The sequence below is a fragment of the Periplaneta americana genome, chromosome 8, assembly GCF_040183065.1.
Source record: "Periplaneta americana isolate PAMFEO1 chromosome 8, P.americana_PAMFEO1_priV1, whole genome shotgun sequence".
In the NCBI taxonomy this organism is placed as follows: domain Eukaryota; kingdom Metazoa; phylum Arthropoda; class Insecta; order Blattodea; family Blattidae; genus Periplaneta; species Periplaneta americana.
This window is the reverse complement of record NC_091124.1, coordinates 81,206,290-81,229,957: the sequence shown is the minus strand read 5'-3', so window position 1 is coordinate 81,229,957 and position 23,668 is coordinate 81,206,290. Positions and strand designations below refer to the sequence as shown.

The 23,668-nt window shown below is 35.8% G+C and overlaps 1 protein-coding gene across 1 annotated transcript in view; it reads right to left on the bottom strand.

Annotated features, from left to right (window-relative positions):
- LOC138704227 (follicle-stimulating hormone receptor-like) overlaps positions 1 to 23,668 on the bottom strand; it is a 1,032,731-nt gene that overhangs the window by 140,692 nt on the left and 868,371 nt on the right. The window contains exons 6-7 of the mRNA XM_069832108.1: positions 12,468 to 12,545; positions 10,383 to 10,457 (exon numbers count right to left, since the gene is read on the bottom strand). Coding sequence (XP_069688209.1) covers positions 10,383 to 10,457; positions 12,468 to 12,545 — 153 coding nt within the window. The remainder of the gene's footprint in view (positions 1 to 10,382; positions 10,458 to 12,467; positions 12,546 to 23,668) is intronic.

The window sequence follows — 23,668 nt, the reverse complement described above, 5'->3', positions numbered from 1 at the left end:
AAATGTACTCGCGAGCACATTGTGGCTCGCAATGATAGCTATACATTTCTCTTGCTTCCTACCTCCCACAACCCCCACCCTCTCATTCTGTCGAGTCAAACTCCGTTCCATTTGTATTTGTATCTGACCTGCGAGTGACGTATCATCGCAATTTCCCTCTCGAAACCATGTACCTCTACAAAAACGAAAGTTTCAAGTAGGATGGGAGGACGCATTTTTTTGCTGCCAATATGATGAGAATATTAAATGTATGATTTGTTCACTAGTATTACGAGGAAAACGGTTCTATAACATAAAACAGCATTATACTATATGTTACTGATGAAACATTAAAAGGTTAAGTGTTATCATCATCATCATCATCATCATCATATCTGTACGTCGATCCTTTTTCAGCAGATGTACGAATAATACAGTTAGATCTTCAATTTAAACTCACAGATTTACAATGTGATGTTAAATGAAAGCTAGATGTAAGGACTTGACAAATGTTGAACTTTTCAAATCTTTGACAAAAAAATAAATATCCGAAGCTTCGTTCTTTCGCTTGCTCTGTTGAAGTCATGTTCGCTACAACTTACGTTTGTGAAAAATTATTTTCAGTAATGAAAATAGTAAAAACCAAATGTAGATCACGATTAAGAGACAAATACCTTAGTCATCAACTACGACTGATTAACAGACAAATACCTTAGTCATCAACTACAACTGGCAGTAAGTGACATAATTCCTGATTTTGAAATTCTGTCGTAGAGACATTCTGAAGACAGTTAATTTTAGGTTGGGATAATGTGTCCTATGTTTTCTTATTAATTTCTATCTTCGTTACACGCACTAAACATTAGTTTGTAGCCTTGTACTATGTAAAATTATATTTAAGTACTTGACAGCGAAGCTCGGGACAGAGCATGCTGGAGATGCGCATGTGCGGGCATGTGACAGCAACCCATTGTTGCATCGAAATCACGGTTTCTTGCATTGTCAGGGTCATTTCCGCGTCAGTCTTAAACATATAAATTCATATATTTCATATATATTTTCCTCCAGTTTTATTCTGCCCACCCCGTATAATAGTTATAAGAGAAATATTATATACAATAAATTATTATGGATATTGGATACGCAAGGTAACATAATTTGTCTTCGTGAACATATTCAAACTCATCCGGGTTACTGTATAATTTTAAATTATAAGAAATTGCTGTTAAATAGCGAGGTACGTCATTTTCAGCTTTACATTCATGGTAGTTGTTTATTAGAACAGAGATTATTTGTTGGTTCTCTATTTAAATTTTGTTTAGGGGCTGTTTTATATTAGTGTGATCTGCAAGTAATTGTAAGACTAGCCTATGGTTTCTGTTTGCCTTTGCTGTTGTTTGAGATGTTCAATAAAATGCCATATATTTGCATTATTGCATATTGGACGTTTCTATATATTGGGCCGTTTTTTATATAGGATATGTTACGTATGCCTATTGGACTTTTTTGTACATTGGATATATTACATTTTTTACCTTTTTACTTTTTGGACATTTTCTGCTTGGACTAAATTCCTCGGACTATTTTTACTTGAACATTTTCGACTGGACCTTCTCTATCTCTGGATATTTTTAACTGGGCGAAGTTATCTGTAGCCGTTATAAAATATTCGGGTCAGAAAGCTATTTGTCTCACTCTATCACTTTTCATACTTTCCTTTCTCACAGGAGTACTAAAGAAAATCATAAATATGAAGAGTTCGCGGGAAAATCGATGAATGTCACAGTTTTGCTAAGGTTGATGGCATTATCTAATTCATTGGATCACTACGAAATTTAATGTTGTTCTTATGAAAAATGGTAAAAAGGAGAATTACCACCACGAATACAGGAATCCTTTCCTTTATTTCCTATAGAAACAGCACTACATCTTGCTGTTATAGACTCAATTAGATCATTATCTAATCCTTAACAGAAATGTGACATTCATCGTTTTTCCCGCGAACTCTTCATATGTGATCGTAGTGTTTAAAGGAACTTAAAAGCACTTCGGTTGAAATGTACTTTGTTATATTACAACTTACAACAAGATGTTTGTGATTTAATAATATTCTAATTCTAAAGGAAGTTTTTCCTTATAATTTACACTGAAGGGTCACTTTGTCATATTCAAACTTCTATGATTAGGAAGTAGAGTATTTGTACAAGAAGTTCGAAGATACACCCTGAGATCGTTTTGTCGTTATGCATAGACTCACAAGCAAACATTCTGATGGGGGCAGATAATAAAGTTTTTTTTTTCTTTCATCATATTAGTAATGTCAAAAGATGTGTTTTTACAAATTCTGGCCACTCGACCGCAATTACGAGGGCCGTAAAAAATAAGTTCGCCAGGGGTTGTTAACAAAAAGAAAACAAAATTTCATTGTAAAATTTATAGGAACAGACATAGCAATTTTTGTGCTATTTTTCAACATATTCGCCACCGAAACTGAGACATATGTCATATTATGGGATCGACAGAGAATTGCAGACGGCTGTCAAACGCTGGTTCCGAGCCCAGGCGGCTGACGTCCACGACACAAGGATACAAAAATTGATCCCATGGTATGACTAATATCTAATTTCCAGTGGGGGATACGTTAACAAATAGCGCAACAATTGCTGCATCTGTTTCAATAAATATTTCTCTGCAATTTTGTTTTTCCGTAAACGGCCCCAAAGAAAATCACTTTCTGGATATCCTCGTAATTGAGTTTGAGTGGCCAAAATTTGTATAAGCACTTGTTTTGACATAATTAACATGGTGAAAGAAAAAAATTAACTTTTTTATCTGCCCCCATCAGAATGTTTGCCTGTAAGCTGAAAGCAGCACTGAAGTCTGGCGGAGATATTGCGAAAGGCTTGGAACTCAAAGACGGTTTCGGAAAGGATGTCTCTCCTGCAAGCGACGATATGGATCATAACCTGAATATGCCTCTTTTTCTACAGGGAAGAGGAAGGGAAATGGACCGTGACAATGAAAATTCCAAGCCTACTTTTGTCTAAGTAACTGTGGAAAACCATAGTCAGGTTGGTCGATCCGGAGATTTGAACATATGACCTCCCGAATGCGAGTCCCCTACTTACGATCCACCTCGCTCGGTAAAAGTATGTAACTCAATGTCCATGTTCCACATGCTCTTTCATACTGTCTAAGAAATATATATTTCTATCTAACTTTTTGTCATACAATTGACGAGGGACTATCATGTACTTGTGTAAATGAACAGCAAATAACAGACTCATTGATGACTTTCCGAAGGCAAAATGCACCAACTATTTCTCCAGGCTACCAGTTTCTCCGGCATGTAAATGTTGTCTACGTTCAATAAATACTGTAGCTCGAAAAATTTCTAAATACTGGACGATCAGTTGGAGTAAGGATAAGGTTTTAATGAAATTTCCATTGCTTATTGAATTCAGGAATCGCTGAACAGAATACTTCCATTTATTTCCTAGACACTCTCCACTTAAAGCTATAAGTTTAAAGAAAATAAAACACATAACACTTGCTTCGTCTATTCAATTTCTACATAATTACAATGAAGAATGCCATTAGCCATCAACAGACTTGAGGCTCCGACCATATTCTCAGTTAGAGAGAAGAGGGAAAGTCTTTTCATTTAAGTGTCGTTGATCCTCCATGAATTGTTCTCGTTTAATTCAGACTCTACGCGACAGTTTATGGTTTCCTTCTAAAGTCTCTCACATTGCCGATGTAACTTGTGTCTAAACACATCTCAAAGAGTGTTATATAAACAGAAGACCTCTTTAATAACTCTCCAGTCGTAATACCAACCTCACATTTGCGTAGTATAAGGGTTTACGATCATAAGGCTTTCATGTCTGCTCAGAACCGAAACTGTTATAACTTTACTTCGTGGTGTTGAAAGATTATTAAGGATATTATTCAGAATGTACACAATACAAAGGTATAATATAATGTAAATCATCTTCACATATTCTGTATCTTTCATGGAATACCTTTTCAACAGGTTTGCTTTTCGAAATGATCACTGCCGCCTAAAAAATCTGAAAACAATTGTATATGTGACGTGTAACATCCATCTAGGGTATATTCAACATACAATAACAGAAACATTTAAATCATTTTGTGCAACGGAAATTAAATCTCGGTTACCATGGAAAAGCTTACGTCATATCCGATAAAATGCACAGCCTGCTACACGCGTATAACTGTGATAACATAATATTAATGAGTCCATTCCTACACACAAGGGGAATCCGCATATACAAGTTGTTAAAAAAGTATCCAATATTTTAGAAGGTGCTAGTATGCAACAAAATAAGAAAATAATGTCTAATAAACATGGGTCCTACAACATATACTTTCTGAGATCTGAACACTTATTCGTAGGAAGTGCTCAATGTACGTCCATTCATGGCAGTGCATTCCTCAGCCTTTCGGCTTAAGGAATCAGGCACTCTTTGCAATTGACCTTATTGTTCTTGATAACCAAATGTCTAGAGGATTTAGGTTTTCGGAACGAGCAGGCCAAGGTGTGGGGCCTCCCCAATCAATCCAGCGGTCCTTAAGTGCCAGCGTCAGGTGTTCACGCTCATTGCGGAAAAAAATGTTCTGGTGTGCCATCATGCATGAACCACATCTGTAGCCTTTGCTGACATGGCACATATTCCAGCAAGATAGGCAATACGTTAATAAGAAAGTCCTGATAACGAGCCCCAGGTAACCTCTATGGAAGCACGTATGGCCCTTAATCTATCGCCAAGACGCCTGCCCATACGTTGATTGAGAATCGGTTCTGATGCCTAATTTTTTCAACTGCATGGGAATTTTCACCAGCCCAAACATGGTGATTACGAAAATTCACAACACCAACTCTGCTGAACACCGTTCATATCCGTAACCAAACTTTTTTCAGAATTTCTTACGACGTATTATTATTCTATGTCAGGGGTGTCAACTACGGTATGATTATCTGATATTCTATTGTATTGTAGGGCAGATAAATGCATTGTCATGAATGGGCGTCACATTGAGGACCTCCTATGAATAAGTGTGTAGATATCAAAAAGTATGGGTTTTAGGACCCATGTTTATTCGACATTTTTTTCTTGTGTTCATGCATACTATCACCTCCAAAATATTGGATACTTTTCTTTAACACTCTATATACAGTATAATATACTTGGAAGAGTTTATTATAATCCATGGGGAGAGGTTTCAATATTAAAAACACAAGTTATTCTGTTGTGCTTTTTCATGGATACGAAAAATACGTGAGCACAATAGTTACGTAGCTATACTGGGTGTTCAGTTCAAAGTGTGTCATGGCTCGCTGTATGCCGTCATGTGGCTAGTCGATGAGCCTAGAGAATTCAATCTTTCTACACTTCCGCAGAGGTGTACATATGTGCCAGAGAAGTTGCCTAGCAAGTACGGCGTTCATTCAGAAGAATACTTACCGATACATACGGTAACGCCGGTAGTGGCAGGAATGTGAACTGTTTCGAAACATGTACTGAGGTGGGTTTTTTCTTACTGTCGGGATATGGGGAGAGGGTTAAGACGATTATTTACGTATTTGTTGACATTAATTTCGACGGTGAACATGGACATGGAGCATTTGATTTGTGTTGTGGAATGTTGCCTTACGCAATCGATGATAACAAATACCCTGCGTAAGACTTGGCCGCGAAAAACACAGTTCGAAAGAGGTTATGGTAGCACACAGACCGTACAGACCGCCATCTGTTGCTACGACGTTCAAGTTATACCGTACACGTTCTCAAGTTCAGATTGAACGCCTTGATTAATAGGCAACTTCTCTGACACAAAAGCTGAAACTTGCTTCAAATCGCTGACTCATCAACAGTGACGTCATGACACACTTTGAAATGAACACCCAGTAGAAGGTTAATACAAACTGGGCATTATTCATATGATGATGACTGGCAATATAAGGCATATTTTAAAGGTATAGCTTCATGCTTTCATGAGGTGGTGTGGTCAACACCACAACAGATGTAAAGGATATTCACATTTAAAATAGGATTTACTGTTTATACAGAGAGTTCCTATGCAGACCGATCTCAGACAGCAATAGCCCGTCGACTTAATGACCGTAGTGCGGAGCATTCCTCCCGATGAAGCTAAGCGGTAAGGGGTGCAGTGGGACCCACTTGCTTACGGTAGCGTGCATGGACTTTTCCGTACGCCGGAGTACGACCGCTCGCTGCCCGCCAGCAGGATAAAAAGAGCAATGCGATTATTATACCTGATTTTCTCGTAATACAAATTAAAAATATTAATGAGAGATTAGCCGATGCTCATATCTATCGTTGCTAAGAACGTAGTTGCAAAACATTCACAGATTCCAAACAGTGAATCTTCGCTTCTGCTTCTATTTACGCTTTCACAGTAAATCTGTCACAATGAATCCCTATATTTTTCTAGTTACCCTTTTATTTCTTTCCTTCTTTGAAAGTCAACTGATTACATATGTGAGAGTGTAAGTTAATATCAATTATATTATTATACATGGTGATTCACGAGGATTTACCGTCCTTTATGGAGCTTATTTCCGAAGACATTCTGAGCTAAAAATGTCATATAAACATGGGTACTATTCTCAATATTTACAGAGTTACGTTTCGTTATTGGAACGCATTGCTGTGAACACGTGATCTTAGTCAGTGTGCAATCAGCAACCAGCAGCCAGCGCTACGGAAATCAAAGATAGCCGAATGCAGTTACGTAGAGCGACGAGTGCCGTTCACAAGCTTGCGGCCAAGTGTATCAAGCGGACGGAGGCATATTTTAGAATGTGTTGTGAACTCTCCAAGACTGTACATTAGGATGCAAAATTGAACTGCAAATAATTAAGTCGGTGGAAGAGGTGTGATTTGTAATAATTGTTGTGATAAGTGCATAAGAATAATGTAATTTTCTAGTTAAAAAATAGAAAAAAGATGTCTGTACGAAGCAACTAAGGAGTTCACAGCACATTTTTAGCTTCAAAATTCTTGCAATTAAAGAAATGATACTTCTGAATGGTTCATTCTCTATTTTTATTATTGTTTTACCTCCAAACTAAAGAAAAAACGTATTTTACAAACAACTTTAAACGAGCGTTACTCTGAAAATATTGAGAATAGGAACTATGTTTATATGAAATTTTTTGCTCAAAATGTCTTCAGAAATAAGCTCTGGAAAGGACTTTAAATCCTCGTGAATCACCCTGTATACAACTTTATGAAATAAATATTTGTGATTCACGAAACGCAAAGATCAATAATAAATGCAGTGAAACTTTCTTTTTTTTTTTATAAAATACCATTATGAATATTTATGAATCTTTCACATTAATGGTAATATGATGCAAATTTATTACTGTTGTTAACATTAATAATATGAATATGAGTATAGTGCGACCAAGTTTCAGCCGTATCGGCGAAATATTGAACTGAACGTCTATCATTGACTATTGCACAGCGCATGTAACATCAGATCTGCCAACCCACGAGAGGTGAAATGCGGGAAATGGGAATTTAGTTGGGAATATCACTTTTAATAATGGTAATGCTAATTTTGATGATATAATAAATAATAATAATATAATATTAATAATATAAATAATAATAATTAAAACAATATCATCATGTCAGTGCGGAAGAGCGGAAGTTGTGAGCTAATTACAATTCACGCATTATGCATGAAACTTGGTAGATCTATAATTTACCACAAACAGATAACAAACCTACAGCAACAAACTGCTTCCGATACGGCTCGTTCCTTTGCTGCACTATGCAGTATATTTATCTTTGTTTATTCAACGATAAATCTGAGGTGTTGTTTACATAAAGCTGTTCACATTTGCAGACCGCTATTGAAGAAAATAAATTCAAACTCAAAAATAGACCACCTCTAATTCTAACTACAGGACTAAATAAGTAAAGAATACTTAGTTGCGAAAATACGGAGCTCTGCAAATAAAGATGATAATCGTAATGATAATTTTATTATAATAGTGCTATTGTTCCTAATGATGGTGACGATGATTATCATTTTCATAACGTCAAGGTATAATATAGTTAGTCATTTTTATAAGTATTTACTTTTAAAAATCCACAAATATTTATTATACTCCATCCTAAGGTAATCAATAAAAGTAAAATAAAAGTGAAGAATACAAATTAAATTTTTAACTTGTTTACCTTGTGCCATTTCTGTAAAAAGGACAATAAAATACGAATGAAATGCACAAGATTCGATGTCGAAGAGAGACAATAATTCTCATAGCCATAATCTCCAAAAGAGCTCCTGTTCTTAAAAAAATATATTTATCAAGCTCCATAAAAAAGAATTCAGATATCACTGAAGAAAAAATTTTAAATTAAAGCAAGTTTTGATAATATTGGTGTGGATTTATTATTAATAACTGGACCAATATTTTTACGAAGGTAGAAGAGAAAACACTAATTGTATACGCTGCTGGATAACTGATGATTCTGTTGTAATTTGTGTTTGATGATAAGATGAGTCGTAATTTGTGGCCAACAGCATCAGTCTAGAAATGTTATCTATGAAAAATCCTAAGAGATAATTTTTAGAATCAAGATTTAACACTGTGCAGAAAGGTATGAACAATACCTCACTGTCACGACTAATTAAAAATTACGACCTGCAGGATATGATCTAAAATATATTCACAAGTTCTTAGGCATGCGCTCAACATGATATGAGATTTCCATATGTGCATGGTATGGTATTGCACAATATTGTTAATTCAGACTACAATGGCAATCGAGGTGGTTCGATTTCTGATTATTTCGAAGAAGTGAGTTTAAGCTTGTCGGTGACGCTAATATTCATATTCAAGAAGGAACAAGCTTTCAATGGAACACTAGGTACTTAGTCTTAAATTGACATAATGTGGAAACCAAGTAACCTAATATGTACTTGAAATTTCTAACATATTCTAATGGTTCCAGGATGATTGGTCCACTACAATTATGTCCATTTTTCATCAAATACAAAAAAAAGTCCATAATCACGTTATGTCCACAAGCGTTTTTTCCACTGAACATAACGTCCACAAGCGTTTTTTCCACTGAACATAACTTCCATAGACATTTAATCCACAAACAAATATGTCCACAAGAAATTTTGTCCATTACATTATATACAATGACTTTTATTGTCAATTAATTATAATGACCATTATACATCTTGTCTTTTCCACTTCTGTCAGGCCATTTGGCGTCATGTTGTTCAACTTGGATTAAAGGCTTCATATAATAATAGGGAAAATGACAGAGGAAGAAATGACACTCGAAAGTTAATGTCCATACCTTTCATACCACCGGATCATATTGCGAATAAATTGAATGAAGTTTCTGATGGTGTAGAGGAATTAGTAATAGATTTATCATTATGCATAGAAAGGACCTTCGTAAGAGGGATACCTGCCAGAGGTAGAAGACGAGAGGTGCCGCCTCGCTTTCCTCCGCATGTCTGGAATGTTTATAACCTGGTCTTGAATGCGACTCAAAGGACAATTATAACAATAGAAGGATGGCACTCCAAATTTCAAAAATGTATAGTAACTCACCATGCTAACATATTAAAGTTCATCGAAAACTTGCAGAAGGATCAAAATGACTATCGGTTACTAATAAATCAATTAATGGCAGGTCATATCCCAATACGTCATCCCATAAAGAAGTCCTATGTTTTAAATTCAAGACACATTGAGGAATTGGTGCGGAATTACCATGTACAGTATATAGAGAAAACGGTGACGTTGACATATCTTAGAGGCATTAGTTATCGGTTGAAACTGTATGCAAAAGAACTTCCTTACAATGAAAACAATAATGAAGCAAATTAATGGTATTTTTATAATTGAATAAGCATATGCTACAATTACAGTTATTATGTAATATTAAAATTCTAAAATAATATACATTCTAAAATAATGTACATCTGGTTGACTGTATTATTTCCATCATATTAAAAGCAGACTGATGATTTTTTTAATTGGTTATTACTTCAGATTTGTGGATCTTTTAAATTATGGACAAGCCCTCTGTGGACACAACTACAAATGGACCTGTAATGAAGTGGACTTCAAATAACTGTGCCCATAAATGAATGCACTTTAACGTAAAGGACAGAAGAATCTGGACATTTGGACTGTAGACATAAAAAAAAATGGACATTTTGTCTGTGGACATAAAGAAGTAAACATATTATCCGTGTATCATTCTAATATTACTTACAATTACGAATTGTGAAAGCTGTCATGCTGCTAAAAGTTTCGAAGTAAATCTACCCCGTAGAGTGAAGAGAAATACTGTGAAGTTGTCAGTACTCACATCATATGAAGGATGTTATTTGTCTTGAGTTGGCTGAGGTTCGGAATCTCCTCGAGGCTGGTGTGCACGATACGCCTGAATTCAAACAAAGCAGGACATTAGAGTGGCTCTACGGACGGTCTCATATATCTCTAAGGGAAGTTCAAGAGATATTATATTTGCTGCAGTATTTATAGTAATGTTTTGAAGACCAGGGAAACATTTGATTCTCTTGTAGATAAAGTATCAGAAGAAAAGTTGAATAGGAAGGGATGTCACTGACAATTAAAAGGTCCAGGGAAACAATACACTAAGACACTTTTTCATTTTTGTTTTCTGGTGTCTTCTGCTAGCTCTTAAAGTGAATTATCTTCCTCAGTGGCGGTGCGTCCTATGCGTTCAAGGTTCAGAGTACCCCAGGAAAAACAATTTAATTGTTTCAATAAATTTATTTATAATTTACAATATCAATCTTTGTTTCTTCCTCATCTTTAATAAGTTTACTTGCGCCTCTGATGTATTTTTATCGTATGAAAACCTATGAATCGCAGAGATCGAATACATGCTTACGAGGTTCAGTTTCTCCTCTGAACCTCGCCGAGCCAGCTTCTGGACTTGCGTGCGAAGCGAAAGGAAAAGGGACAATGCTGCAGGGGACACATATGAGCCGTTGAGAGCATAAGTGGTGTAAGTAAAAAATGGGATGGTTGAAATAAACGTTCTGTAAAATACTGCGCAAAGTAACAATTAATATTCAATTTATTTCAATTATTAATAGTCAGTGGAGATAGCAGAAGGACATATTAATTGCTACTTTGCGCTGTATTTTACAGAATTTTTACTTTAAACTCATTACCCAATTTTGGCTTACACCACTTCTGCTCTGAACGGCTCATATATTCATGCGCTGGTGAAAATACCAGCGCACTGCGCTGAGCGCAGCAGTCCAGTGACGTAATAGTGACACAGCCGACACCTATGACGGAAACGTAAGAAAGGTCGTTCTTGGTGTTTTAGTCTTAATATATTCATCTGTGATTGTGACCAGTGTTCGTTTCCAAAGAAAATGATCAATGTTCAATATCTTTTACAAACAAATTTTTCAGCTTTAATTTTGGAAGATAAGTGTAAAATAAAGAAGCTTGGAGGGCCGTTATCTCAACTCGATTTAAAGCAAGCATGAACAAGCCAAGGTAAAACATTTTGCAGGGCTTTTAATGTAACAATATATGAAAGAAACAGCTGTTGTGAATCTACAAATAAATGAGTCCTTCGGAGCAGAAGTGGTGTAAATCAAAATTGGGTAATGAGGTTTAAAGTAAAAATTCTGTAAAATGCAGCGCAAAGTAGCAATTAATATGTCCTTCGTGCTTTCACCGATTACTAATAGTTTAAATAAATTGAATATTAATTGCTACTTTGCGCTGTATTTTACAGAATGTTTACTTTAACCCTCATTACCCATTTTTGACATACACCACTTCCGCTCTCAACGGCTCAAATCTTGATGAATTGAAGTTATTGAGTGCTGACAACATACACGTTACGATGTTTTCGATTTTGACTCTCAGTCGCGCGCCTATAACTGTGAAACAATGACAATCAAGATTGTGTCATTATCTTAAAAAGCACTCTTATAGTAAACGTACAATAATTCTTATTTTTAACATTATTTGTGCAAACGTACCCTGGTACATGTTATTCTGTGAGTTTTCAGACAGTAGAATTCGAATTCCAAGCTAATCGCATGACTGATGTTCGATCCTTTACATCTGTCAGTCTGCATTAATAAGATCAACACACTTTGTCACTGTCACGTCATTCAAACTTCATAAAGGATACTTTATACTTCGTATACGAGTGGTTTTTGTTCAAGATAGGGATCGATGGCGGGCTTATGTAAGAGCGGCAATGAGCCTCTGGGTTCTCTAAAAGCCATTTGTAAGTAAGTAACGCTCAAAAGGAAACTAGCAATATTACATGATTTTTTTTTCCATGATTTATAATTTACTTATAAGCAAATTATATCTTAAATTGTGAACTTTATTATTTTCTCTACGTTATTTCTAATACAATAATGCATAACATTAAAGTATTGTTACTTACAAAATCTTTAGATGAGGTAGTTCCACATGGAAAACCGAGGAAGGGATAGATTTCAGCGCGGGAGCTTGATGAATGTATCTGAAAAGATAAGAAATTTACAACAGGGATTACAATCATTTACAATTTGTATTTGATTATTTAATTTTCCTAAAAGTAGCCTACTAAAATATGCGAAGCAGGGCTAATATATTTATAAATAATTGTAAAACGGTAATATGTGCGATATTTCCCTGCATATTTGTCTCAAAAGATAGAAGATCTCTTCATGTGACTCCAAGAACCTGTTAATAGCTAATTCTCCTGAATAATAATAATAATAATAATAATAATAATTATTATTATTATTATTATTATTATTATTTATATTAGCTGGCAGAGTTAAGGCCTTCTCTTCCTCAGAACCAGCAAAAAGGATACAAACATATGTATGAAGTTACAAGCTACAAAGAATTCAACAATTTGATTTAGATAAGTTACATGTATACAAGAGTTATTTATGAATTAAACAGCAAACTACTATGAACTATTAATTAGACAATGAAATACAAACTGTGTAGCAGAATTAAGCTAAAATACATAGAATTTTATTATATTTTAAGTAATGTTAGATAATAGAAAGAGATTATTATGAGACAATTTTGAAAATACAGCGCTATCAGGATGATGTCTAAAGGAAGAAGTAACAATGTAGTCAGTGATAGTTTAAGTCAGTATGATTGGAGTGAATTGCTAAGAACGTTATCCTTTATGCTGTCTTTAAAAATGTTAATTGTCTTGCAGCCCTTTGTGACAAGGAATTCCATTGTCGCGAGGTGCATACTGTAAAAGATGATGAATAACAAAATGTTCTACGAAGAGGTATACTTAATGTGAATAATGAGTGGCTCGTGTCGGAAGCATTTCCTTTTAATATCACTTCCTTTTTTATTTTATTTTTTTTTTTTGGTCATACAGAATGGTTGACTATTCGCTGAACCTTTGGTAACATCAGTAACACACACACACAGACACACAGACACATATTCAGTGAATGCAATGTGTGTCATACTGTATCTGTTGAGTATTCCCAATAACAAAACAACCATTTGTACCAGTCTCGTCATGCGATCGTTGTTACAGCATCTTCTTTAGTACCAATTCAACGAACTGCTTGTGGCTAAATCTGTATATAAATACTTATTTGAAGATTCCTTCGTTAAATGAGACCACGGCTTAATTTGCGACGATTGTCCAAGTTGGAAAAGTGGCTTGGGTGGTATTTGTGAATCCAACACTGACTGGTAAGCCATCCTACCTCAGTTACGGACAGAGTCAGGTCCCATACGCAGACGAACAGCCTGCTAAGTCCCAGAGTCCAACCCCAAGTTCTTTCTATATCAGTATTGGAAACCCGTACTACCACGAAGGTTTCATCCCAGCATATTTTTACTATTGTAGATTATAAGTGAAATGTGGGGGAGGTGGAAAATATTTGTGGAATAATAGAGGGAAACGAGAGGACCCCGAGAAAACCATATATAAAATCTGCTTTGTCAATAATATATTCCGTCAAGACCTACCCAGGATCGGACACTGGCCGTCTGGATGCAAAACCAGCAATAGGCATCCAACAAGGAAAACTCAGTGCGCAGAAACCAGTGGGCGTGACTGTCTCGCGCAGATGGCGTATGCTCCTGTTCACAGCATGCTCTCAAGCCTACTGCAGAGGTGTAAGAAGGGTATAGCTTGCGCGGCGCGAGGAGTTCGAGCTGAGTTTTGCTTGTAGGATACCTATAGTACTTGAGGTACAGACGCGGCTAAGTGAGACCATGACAAAGCAGGGTAGTTTATTAATATTTATCAGAATGTCTTATATTAAATTGTTGTATTAAGACTGTGTTTTTGTTCTGTTAATCATTGTAGTGTCGGTATATTAATCTCTAAGGCGCAATTCACACAGAGAAGACGTAGACAGGACGTGGCTCGAACGTCGGGCGAAGACATGACGCGGACATGACGTGAGCAAAGCATACTGAAGAGTCAAAAACCCTCGCGACACTTTTGCGTCGCACAGCTTTCGAAGGTCTTCTTCAGTCAATGAGGATGCCCTAGCTCTCATACAACTCGCTAATATTAAAAACAGATAAGATTTTGTGTGCACCCTTAGTGGTTGAAAAAAGGAAGAATGTAGGCCTATGGCATATCTTATCTATTTTTTTAATTTATTTTATTTATTTGTGTATGCATGTTTATTTACTTATGTATGCATGCATGCATGTATGTATGTATGTACGTATTTATTTATTTATGGTCTTATGCATATATTTATTTATTTATTTTAATTAATTAATTAATTAGTTTATTTATTTATTTATTCCGGTAGAGCAGCAGTGACCAAACTGGGTATCGTGATTACATCGTGTTATCAAAGACATTCCTGTACATTGCTCTCTGTCTCGCTCACGTATTGAAGGTAAGCAGTGTCGGTACCATGTCACTCTATAAACCCTCTGTCTCTAGCAGGAACAGAAGATTTCGTACAGAATGGGAAGAGGAATATAATATGTTGCTTTGCTCAACTGTTCAATGAGTAGTAGTATATAGAAGTGACATTACAGGGCATTATGCTGAATACATAGGCATAACAGGTAGGCTATTATTATTATTATTATTATTATTATTATTATTATTATTATTATTATTATTATTAGGGCCTACTACTATTTATCAGCAAGTGTCACCATAATTCTTATATACGTGCCTCAATATATAGGACTACATCTTCCCTTGAAGAATAAAATAATTACTAGACTACGCTATATCTTTATTTTAATTTGTTTTATCTTTTGATGACTATTGTCAGTTATTTATTATATTCGCGACGCTGTTATTCCCGGCGTGACTCCTCCTCTTTGCTTACACCTTAGGAAGTGAAGGCTCTATAAAGTCTAGGTAGGTAGTATCGTTCGCCATTTTTGTTTGTTTTTTTTTCCGAGCTACCAGACGAGGAATCTATTTGCCACACCGTTAAACATTATCATGTCATAGCTTCTATGATAATAAATTAAACGCACTGTAACTGAGCGACAAATAACATCCACGTGTTCTTTCTGCAAACGCCAACGAAAGAGCCATTATATTAAGTATTGATCGAGCCTTAGGAAGTGCATAACGTCATCAGGAACGAATCATAAGACGCACACGTCTAAATGTACCCGGCCTGCAACGTGATTGGTTGCCGGAAATAAGAGCGACGGGACTATAGCTATTGATTTAATAATAATATACCTAATAATAATAATGGTAATACTAATAACAATACTGATAGCATTACCAGTAGCAGCAATAATAATAATAATAATAATAATAATAATAATAATAATAATAATAATAATATAATATAGAAAAACTGATTGAATATTAGCCTACGTGCAAGTGTAGTAACGAAACGAGCTATTAACTCCAAGAACTGAAGTCAGCCATAATTCATCGTCATGAAGAGAAAGATGACAAATAAAATGTAAGGAAGCCAGCTATCTAGTGGCGAACGAAATAACTCGTTCTCTTAAGCCTTTCATGAGTTTTTTAAAAGCGCATTGATCAAGGTGGCTGAAATAATTTGTCCAATGAAAGTTGTTAATTTTGAAAAACTGAGCTTTCTCGACTAAACATCCAGAAGAGAATTCAGGAGATTTCTGATTGTGTTCATAATGAATATTAAAAAAAAAGCAAGGAAGTATATATATATTATTGACTCTTGATGACAGTAGTGACTTTACTGATACAGCAAAGCTTGCAATTTTTATTAGCGTGTTGATGAAGGACTCAATGTTAGTGCATGAACCACCACTGGTTGTAGTTTTCATGCCAAGTACCTCTCCCCCGTCTCTTTACTTCATAGACTGTCTCTCGCGTGTAATCACTGCCGTTCGAGTTTTGATCACCACCATGAGGCCTTCTCTTCGACATTACCAGAAGTGAAATATACATTAAAACAATAAAAAATAGTAATATTTAAATATAAAATCGTTATCATGCACAATAAGGAGCTTACATACTGTATAATGAAATACTGACTAAACATGATACATAATTAATTACAATTTATATCCTATTTCCACTTTGTAATGGGCCTAAATGACAATTTATACAAAGACATAGAATAACCTATTAAATTCGGCTAACACAACTCAATTCCGTGAAGTATGTAATTTTAATACTTAATTTAAATTAATTAGGTCTAACTGTTCGCCAATCCCTGACATGATGAGGTAAGGAGTTCCATAGGCGACAAACTGACACGGTGAAAGAGGATGCATAGAAAGAGATACGGTGATGAGGAATAAATAGGTAGTAAAGTCTGATGTTGATTCCGCAATGTTGTAAGTTATTCAAAGCGAGCTCTCAGATATTTTGTAGTAGAAGTTGTGATGAAAGAATTGAACATAGGCCTATATCCCGACCGTTTCCAGAATTTTTATATAATGTCCCACCAATGTTTCTATACCATATTACACCATCTCTTCACAAAATTTAATTTCAAATTCAAAATCGTCGCGAATTTTCTTTTACAGTCAGACGCTACGTGTCACTTTGAAGGGCCCCTCGTGACTCGAAAGAGGCGAAGGCTTGGCTTCGGAGTGGCGTTTCCCCATCCCGTCCTCTCTGTGTGCATCGATACATTTGTTTACATGGGAGAGACTCGAAAACCATCATGCCTCCGCCCGATGTCCGAGCCACGTCTTCTCTGTGTGAATTGCGCCTAAGAGTTGCATTCGTTACTTCGTTGTTTTGTTTCAGTCTAGTTAACATGTGTATCTTTCTTTTATGACTGTGTTCTGCTATATGTACTTCGTTTTTATTATATTGCATTATTTTAGAGTTGTATTAATTTTATTGGTTGCACATTTCTGTCACAGTTGTGCAGTGTATAAAAGTCACAATTTTATTATTTTTATTATCGTTATCGTAATTGTTATGAGTTGTGAGAACGCATTGATCTATTTTGTGCTATGTCTCATAGCAATGTTTAAATGTATCTGTATTGTGTTACTCTTGTTTTGTGATTGTGTTTCGTTTATACTCTATCACTGTATTGTGTTTGCGTTTTGTTATTGTTTAGTTCTTTGGTTGAGAATTTTTTTTTTAGTATTCATTTGCTCTGTGCCTGGCTTTAGTTTCTCTATACCATACTATGTTATAGTTCGCGCAAGGAACGATTATCGAAAAACAGTGATGGCGTTACTTTCTGTTTTGACGTGTGTTTGTAGGCACGCCGAGAGAGCAAGATGTGCGAGCCGATGGAAGTACTGCCTCGTCCAAGAAGATAAAGAGATGGGGACATGGCCTGTGGAAATGAAGAGCGTAGCAAGAGAAAAATTCGAAGCGAATTAAATGCGCAACATTATGTTTACGAATAAAATAATGATACTCTGCGAGAGGACCGCTCCATCACTATATAATAAAATAAACGCACTTGGAACAAGACATGTATTCACATGCAGTGGAACTGAAACTGAAACCGTAATGTAACTATGACAACTGATTCTATCGATGTCGTTTCAGTCTCTTCCGACTGTACTCTTCAATATCATTCTAGTTATCTTTTGACCTTTCCTGTAGACCGCACTTCCTTATCGAATTGTTTCGTTCGCATTCCTGTCGTCCGGTAATTCCTGCTTGCGAGACCTGTATCGATGTACAGACACTGGATCCAATCTGTACGCTTAGCGTATGTCGTAGCAAAGTCACTCCTCCGTGCTCGCATAGCAGGATTACTTGAACTGAAAACGTTGGTCGTGAGTAGCTTAATGTTGGTTCGTCTCGGTGGAAAGCAATGTTTGTTTTCAGAACATTACCAGCTTGCAGCTCTCCTGCTTACCTCCACCCAAGCATTGTAACTGTCGTACAGTACAACGTTCGCCAAGCACAGAGACTGGATCCGATGATATCGTGGTTATCACGCCTGCCTTATTTTCATCAATCCATAGTTCGAACCCAAAACTGATACAATATTACAAAAACTGTGTGAATTTACACACACGAAAGAGGTGCAGGAACGACTAAGTATTTTGTTCATCTCCGTATTGATAAATATATAAGTGGTGTCAAGGTTACTGATAGCGCCGCATATTGAAATTTTACCCAAGAAAAGACATAATGCGCAAAGTGTAGGCCTACAGGATGGGCACAAAGTCCTGTCACTCCCTACAAATACCTCAAATATAGCCTACACACTATTTATGTAATTCTGGTCATAATGCATACATACATTCACTTTACACTAACTGTGTGTCCTAAGTGTCTAAAGGGTCAGCATGTCCCCATCATTCTCCTCACACAAAATAATGCGTCGTCAGGTTCATCTGACATTTGCCTCAGTATTGCAGGTGTAATGTTGGAAAGCGTGTCGCACGGCGTCCTTCAATTCATTAATGGTGCCGTACCGTTCGTTCTTGTGCAACAATGCTCTTGATGAAACTCCACAGCGCATTGTCACAGGTTTTTGAAGTCAGGGCTGCGAGGTGGTCAGTCAAGAGGAACTGGTAAGATGTGTGACCCACGACCAAATCAGAGTTGTGAAAACCTATGACGTGTCTTTTCGATATGAGAAGAAGTCATTGTTCTGTATTACTTAATACGTAAACGCAACAATTTATATTACGGGAAAAAATAACCACTATTACATTGAAAGTATTACATAGGTGTGGGAAACCACATAAAACTTCTTGGGAACACCCGAGAAGAAAACGGTGTTATGAATGTATTTTTAGTTGGTTATTTAATGATGCTGTATCAAGTACTAGGTTATTTTTTTAGAATCGATAAGATTGGTAATAGAAAGATGACATCTGACGAGATGAGACCGACGACTCGCCATAGATTACCTGACAGTTACCTTACTATTGGGAGAAACTTCGGAAGAAACCCAACCAGGTAATCAGCCTGAGCGTGAATCAAACCCACGTCTGAGCGCAACTCCGGATCAGTGGTGGTATGTTGTGTTTATTTAATTATTGTTTTGTAGCTTAATTTGTTGTGTTTACGTTTCTTTATTGAGCTGTTGTGCATTGTGGAGTTTTGTGTTTACGTTTGTTTGTTTTTGAGTCCTTTGGATAGAGGCGTGTGTATTTGCATTTCTTTATTATTCAGCTCCTTTAGCCTATATCGTGGAGTATTGTGTTTGAGTTTCTTTGCAGTTGAGTTCCTTTGTTTCGTGGAGTGCTGCGTTTACCGTTCTGCATTGTTGAGCTGCTTTATGTCATGGAGTTGTATTTACCTTTCTGTATTGTACAGCTCTTTATATCGTGGAGTGTTTTATCTACCTTTCTGTATTGTTGAATGCCTTATATCATTGGGTATTGTTTTTGGGTTTCTTGTTTGTTGAGTTGCTTTGTACAGTACGATTATTTAGTCCTGACAGTCGCCGGTAATATGCGCCTGGGTCAGGCGAGTCCAATTAGATACGCCAAGGGGTGTATGGGTTAGTCACTCGCTTGACTTCGGAGTGATCGGATGTCATGTGTGCCGTAGAGCGGTATGTTTCAAATACAGTTAAGCTGCACTGCATTTCTTTACTGATCGCTCGCCCTTATCTCTATACCGGGGCTCTCCCTACTACTCCTATTACTTCCCCTCTTTCGCGTCGCCGAGCTGTCAGGACTAAATAATCGATCTATACAGTGTTATGTGGTGCTAACGCTTGTTTGCTATGGAGTTGCTTTGTATCGTGGTGTGTTGTGTTTACGTTGCGGTATTTTTTTTTTTTCATTGAATCAGTGTTCTATCATCTGTTGATTTGCATTTCATCAATGTGAGTTCTCTTTGTTATAAGTTTCGTTATTGTAGATTTAAATTGTGTCATGGTGTATTATAATTATTTGAATATTTTTGTGACTTAGTCGCTTTAAATAATATCTTACTGTTGTATTTCTGCAATACTGTATACTCGTATTTTGAAATGTTCTTTCTTTCTTACAAGTGTAATGTGCTGTCTTGTGTCCAAAAAGAAATATTTGTGCCCTGGGTTGGTTATAATTTATTGAATTATACTTTGTTTAAATAATATTGTACAGACCGATTATTTAATCCTGACAGCTCAGCGACGCGAAAGAGTGAAAATAATAGGAGTAGTGGGGAGAGTTCCGGAATAGAGCGGCTGATAAAGGAATGCAGTACAGCTTAGCTGTACTGGAAACACAACGCTATTCCGCATGCGTGGCATCCGATCGCTCTGACTGCAGGCGACAGACTAACCTGAACATCCCTTGGCGTAACTTAATGGACTCGCCTGACCAAGGCACACATTGCCGGCGACTGTCAGGATTAAATAATCGCATTGTACATTATGTCATGCTTATATAAATACAATTTGAGCCACATCAATGAGGCGAAATATATTTTAATGGAACTTTACAAAAGTGAACTTATTTACTGAAAAATTAAATTAATATCACAGATTAATAACTTCAATATTATTGTAATAAATTACTTTCTTATTATGACTGAAGCTAAAATAAAATAAAATAAAATAAAGAAGTTACACTCCATATGAGTTGAGTAACTTTATGTAGTTATTGAATATGTTTGGAAATAAAATATGTTGTTCATGTATTGAAGTGTATTTTTATAAAGTTTATTCATAATCTATTTCTTAGAGCTACATATATATTCATACAATGCAATAATTTACTCAAAATTTTTATACATACATAAGATACAACTTTTAATATTGCAATATGTAAAATTCTTAAATTTTATAGCTTCTCCTTTAAAAGAGTAACTACTTTGCAGCTCATACAACATTCATCAGGATGCACTACGTCCGGGATGAATTTATCCTGTCCTTACAGATTCCAGCGAGGGAAATACCATATTACATTGTGGCTTCAACTGCCTACCAAATCATCAATAATGACCAACACAGATTAAAGCTAGAACTCAGAGCAGTATGTGAAAAGACAAACTTTCTACTGTTCCTGATTGGCTAAGATGACATTCAGTTGCCAAGTTCAGAATATTAACAAGTCATGAATGGCCAAGCACCTTCATCACGTGGCTATTTACAACAGAACTACGTCATGTATGCAGAACACCTGATGCTCAGCTTTGACAAAGTCAGAACCTTGGGAAAGATACTGGTAGGCCAGAGATCAGCTGATATTCAGAAACGATATTGTGTCCTTGTTCATTACATTCTTTCATTATACAGGGACATCATTTTATTTTTACTTGCATTTTTATTGTACCTGCATTTCTGAATGTACTTCACTCCCACCCCTTCCCTAATGTCCTTGCTCCCGTCAGACACACAAACTTACGGCCGCTGTTGCATTCGAAGTCTTCAAGCAGTGAAGTAGCCTAAACACTGCAGTGTATAGTGTGTTTCAGAAATATGTTTGCGTTTTCTATAGAAGAAAGAACCTATATTAATAATATCGTACTAAAAAATTATATTGAAAAAACGATAAATTAAATTTCAGAGAATATGCTTCAAAATGTTTTTAATAATATGCGTAAAGAATTGAAGCCTGCATTGTAATGAACGGCAACCATTTTCAGCAACTTGTTTAAAAATTCAGATTAGCTTATTTTGAATTGAGGTGGCTACAAACAAAGGAATGCTAGTGACATTTGTAATAACATGAGTTAAGTGCATCCAGTGTAAGCTAAAGTATCTAAAATTTTAGTGGCAAAGGGGTATTTTAATCGCATCACACATTAAAATTTAAATAAAAATTTCATCGATTTTACGAAAGCTTAAATATTTAAACCCCATTTTCTCAAAAGTAACTTAAGTGCACTTACAGCCCTTTACTTATAACCCCTCAATTTAAATGCACTCTCTATATTGTTATGTTAACACCAATAATTAATATGCTAAGTAAAGTAGACATTACATAACGAACATAGCCGCCTGAAAAGTTGAGTTTTTGAAAAAAAAAAATTGTTACTACTCTACTGTATTTTGATAAAATTCCGTAAAAGTGATGATCAAACTGAAAATCGTAATATCGCATTTCCCTACAACATAAATGGATACACTACTTTTCTCTCCTCCTATACCTAGTAAAATGATTTGTTTACATATTGCACTAGTAACATCAAACTCCTGTAATGGAAGGGGGCAACAGTGTTTCCGAGTATAGCCAGGTTAATGTTAAAAATGTTGGTAAAAATAAAGTGATGTCCCTGTACACATTTATTACACAAACGAGAATGTAGTTTTCTAACTTGTTTTTCGCCAATATTTGTAATCAAGTGTCAATCAGTATTAAATAATAATTAAACATTGGAACATCTTCCAATATACTCCCTTTGTTTTCTGATAATACTAAATAAATTTAGTGAATTACAACTTTAGCCAAGTTCTCCAACATTCAAAAGAAAGACTATCACGTGTTTTTAAATACTAGGATAATCATCAGTATAATCATCTCTAAATGAAGCAATGCAATTTATTTTTTGTACAATTATTAACTAAATAAACATTTTAATTGTTATTAATAATGATAATGAATTCTTTGTTTTTTTTTTCAAGTTACAGTTTGTTGCCAGTATAATGGAAGGTAAGGTAACTACAATCAATTCATTAATATAGTAATCAAATAATTAATAATAAAGTTCATGATATAATTTAAAAGTCAGTCATAATCTATCTCTGGACACAGACAAATTAAAAAAATGCTCTCATACAGTTGCAAATTGTACACAGAGGCATGACATGTTTTTAACCAGTTGTAAAAGATTCATATTACTTCGCACTAAATGTATTTCAGGGTATTTTGTTTACATAGCGGCACCAACTGTGACCAGATATGGGAAGGCTGTAACGACTTCTCTTGGTCGCCTGTCACCTGTTATCCCCTCATTTAACGTATTTCAAACTTGTCACATTCCCCGGATTCATGTCACTTAGCTATCCTCTCAAATAACCCACTCTAACCTTGTCACAGTCCTTGATCTCCTGTCACTTAACTATTCCTTCATCTAAACTACTTTAAAGATGTCACATTTTTCATATCACTGAACTATCCTCTCATCTAACTATGTCACATTCCCTGACTTCATGTCACTTAGCTATCTCCACATGTAACACATTCTAACAATGTCACATTCCTCGAAGTCATGTCACTTACCTATATCTTCATCTAACACATTCCTCGGCTCATGTCACTTAGCTTTCTCCTCATCTAACACACTCTAACTTTATCATATTCCTC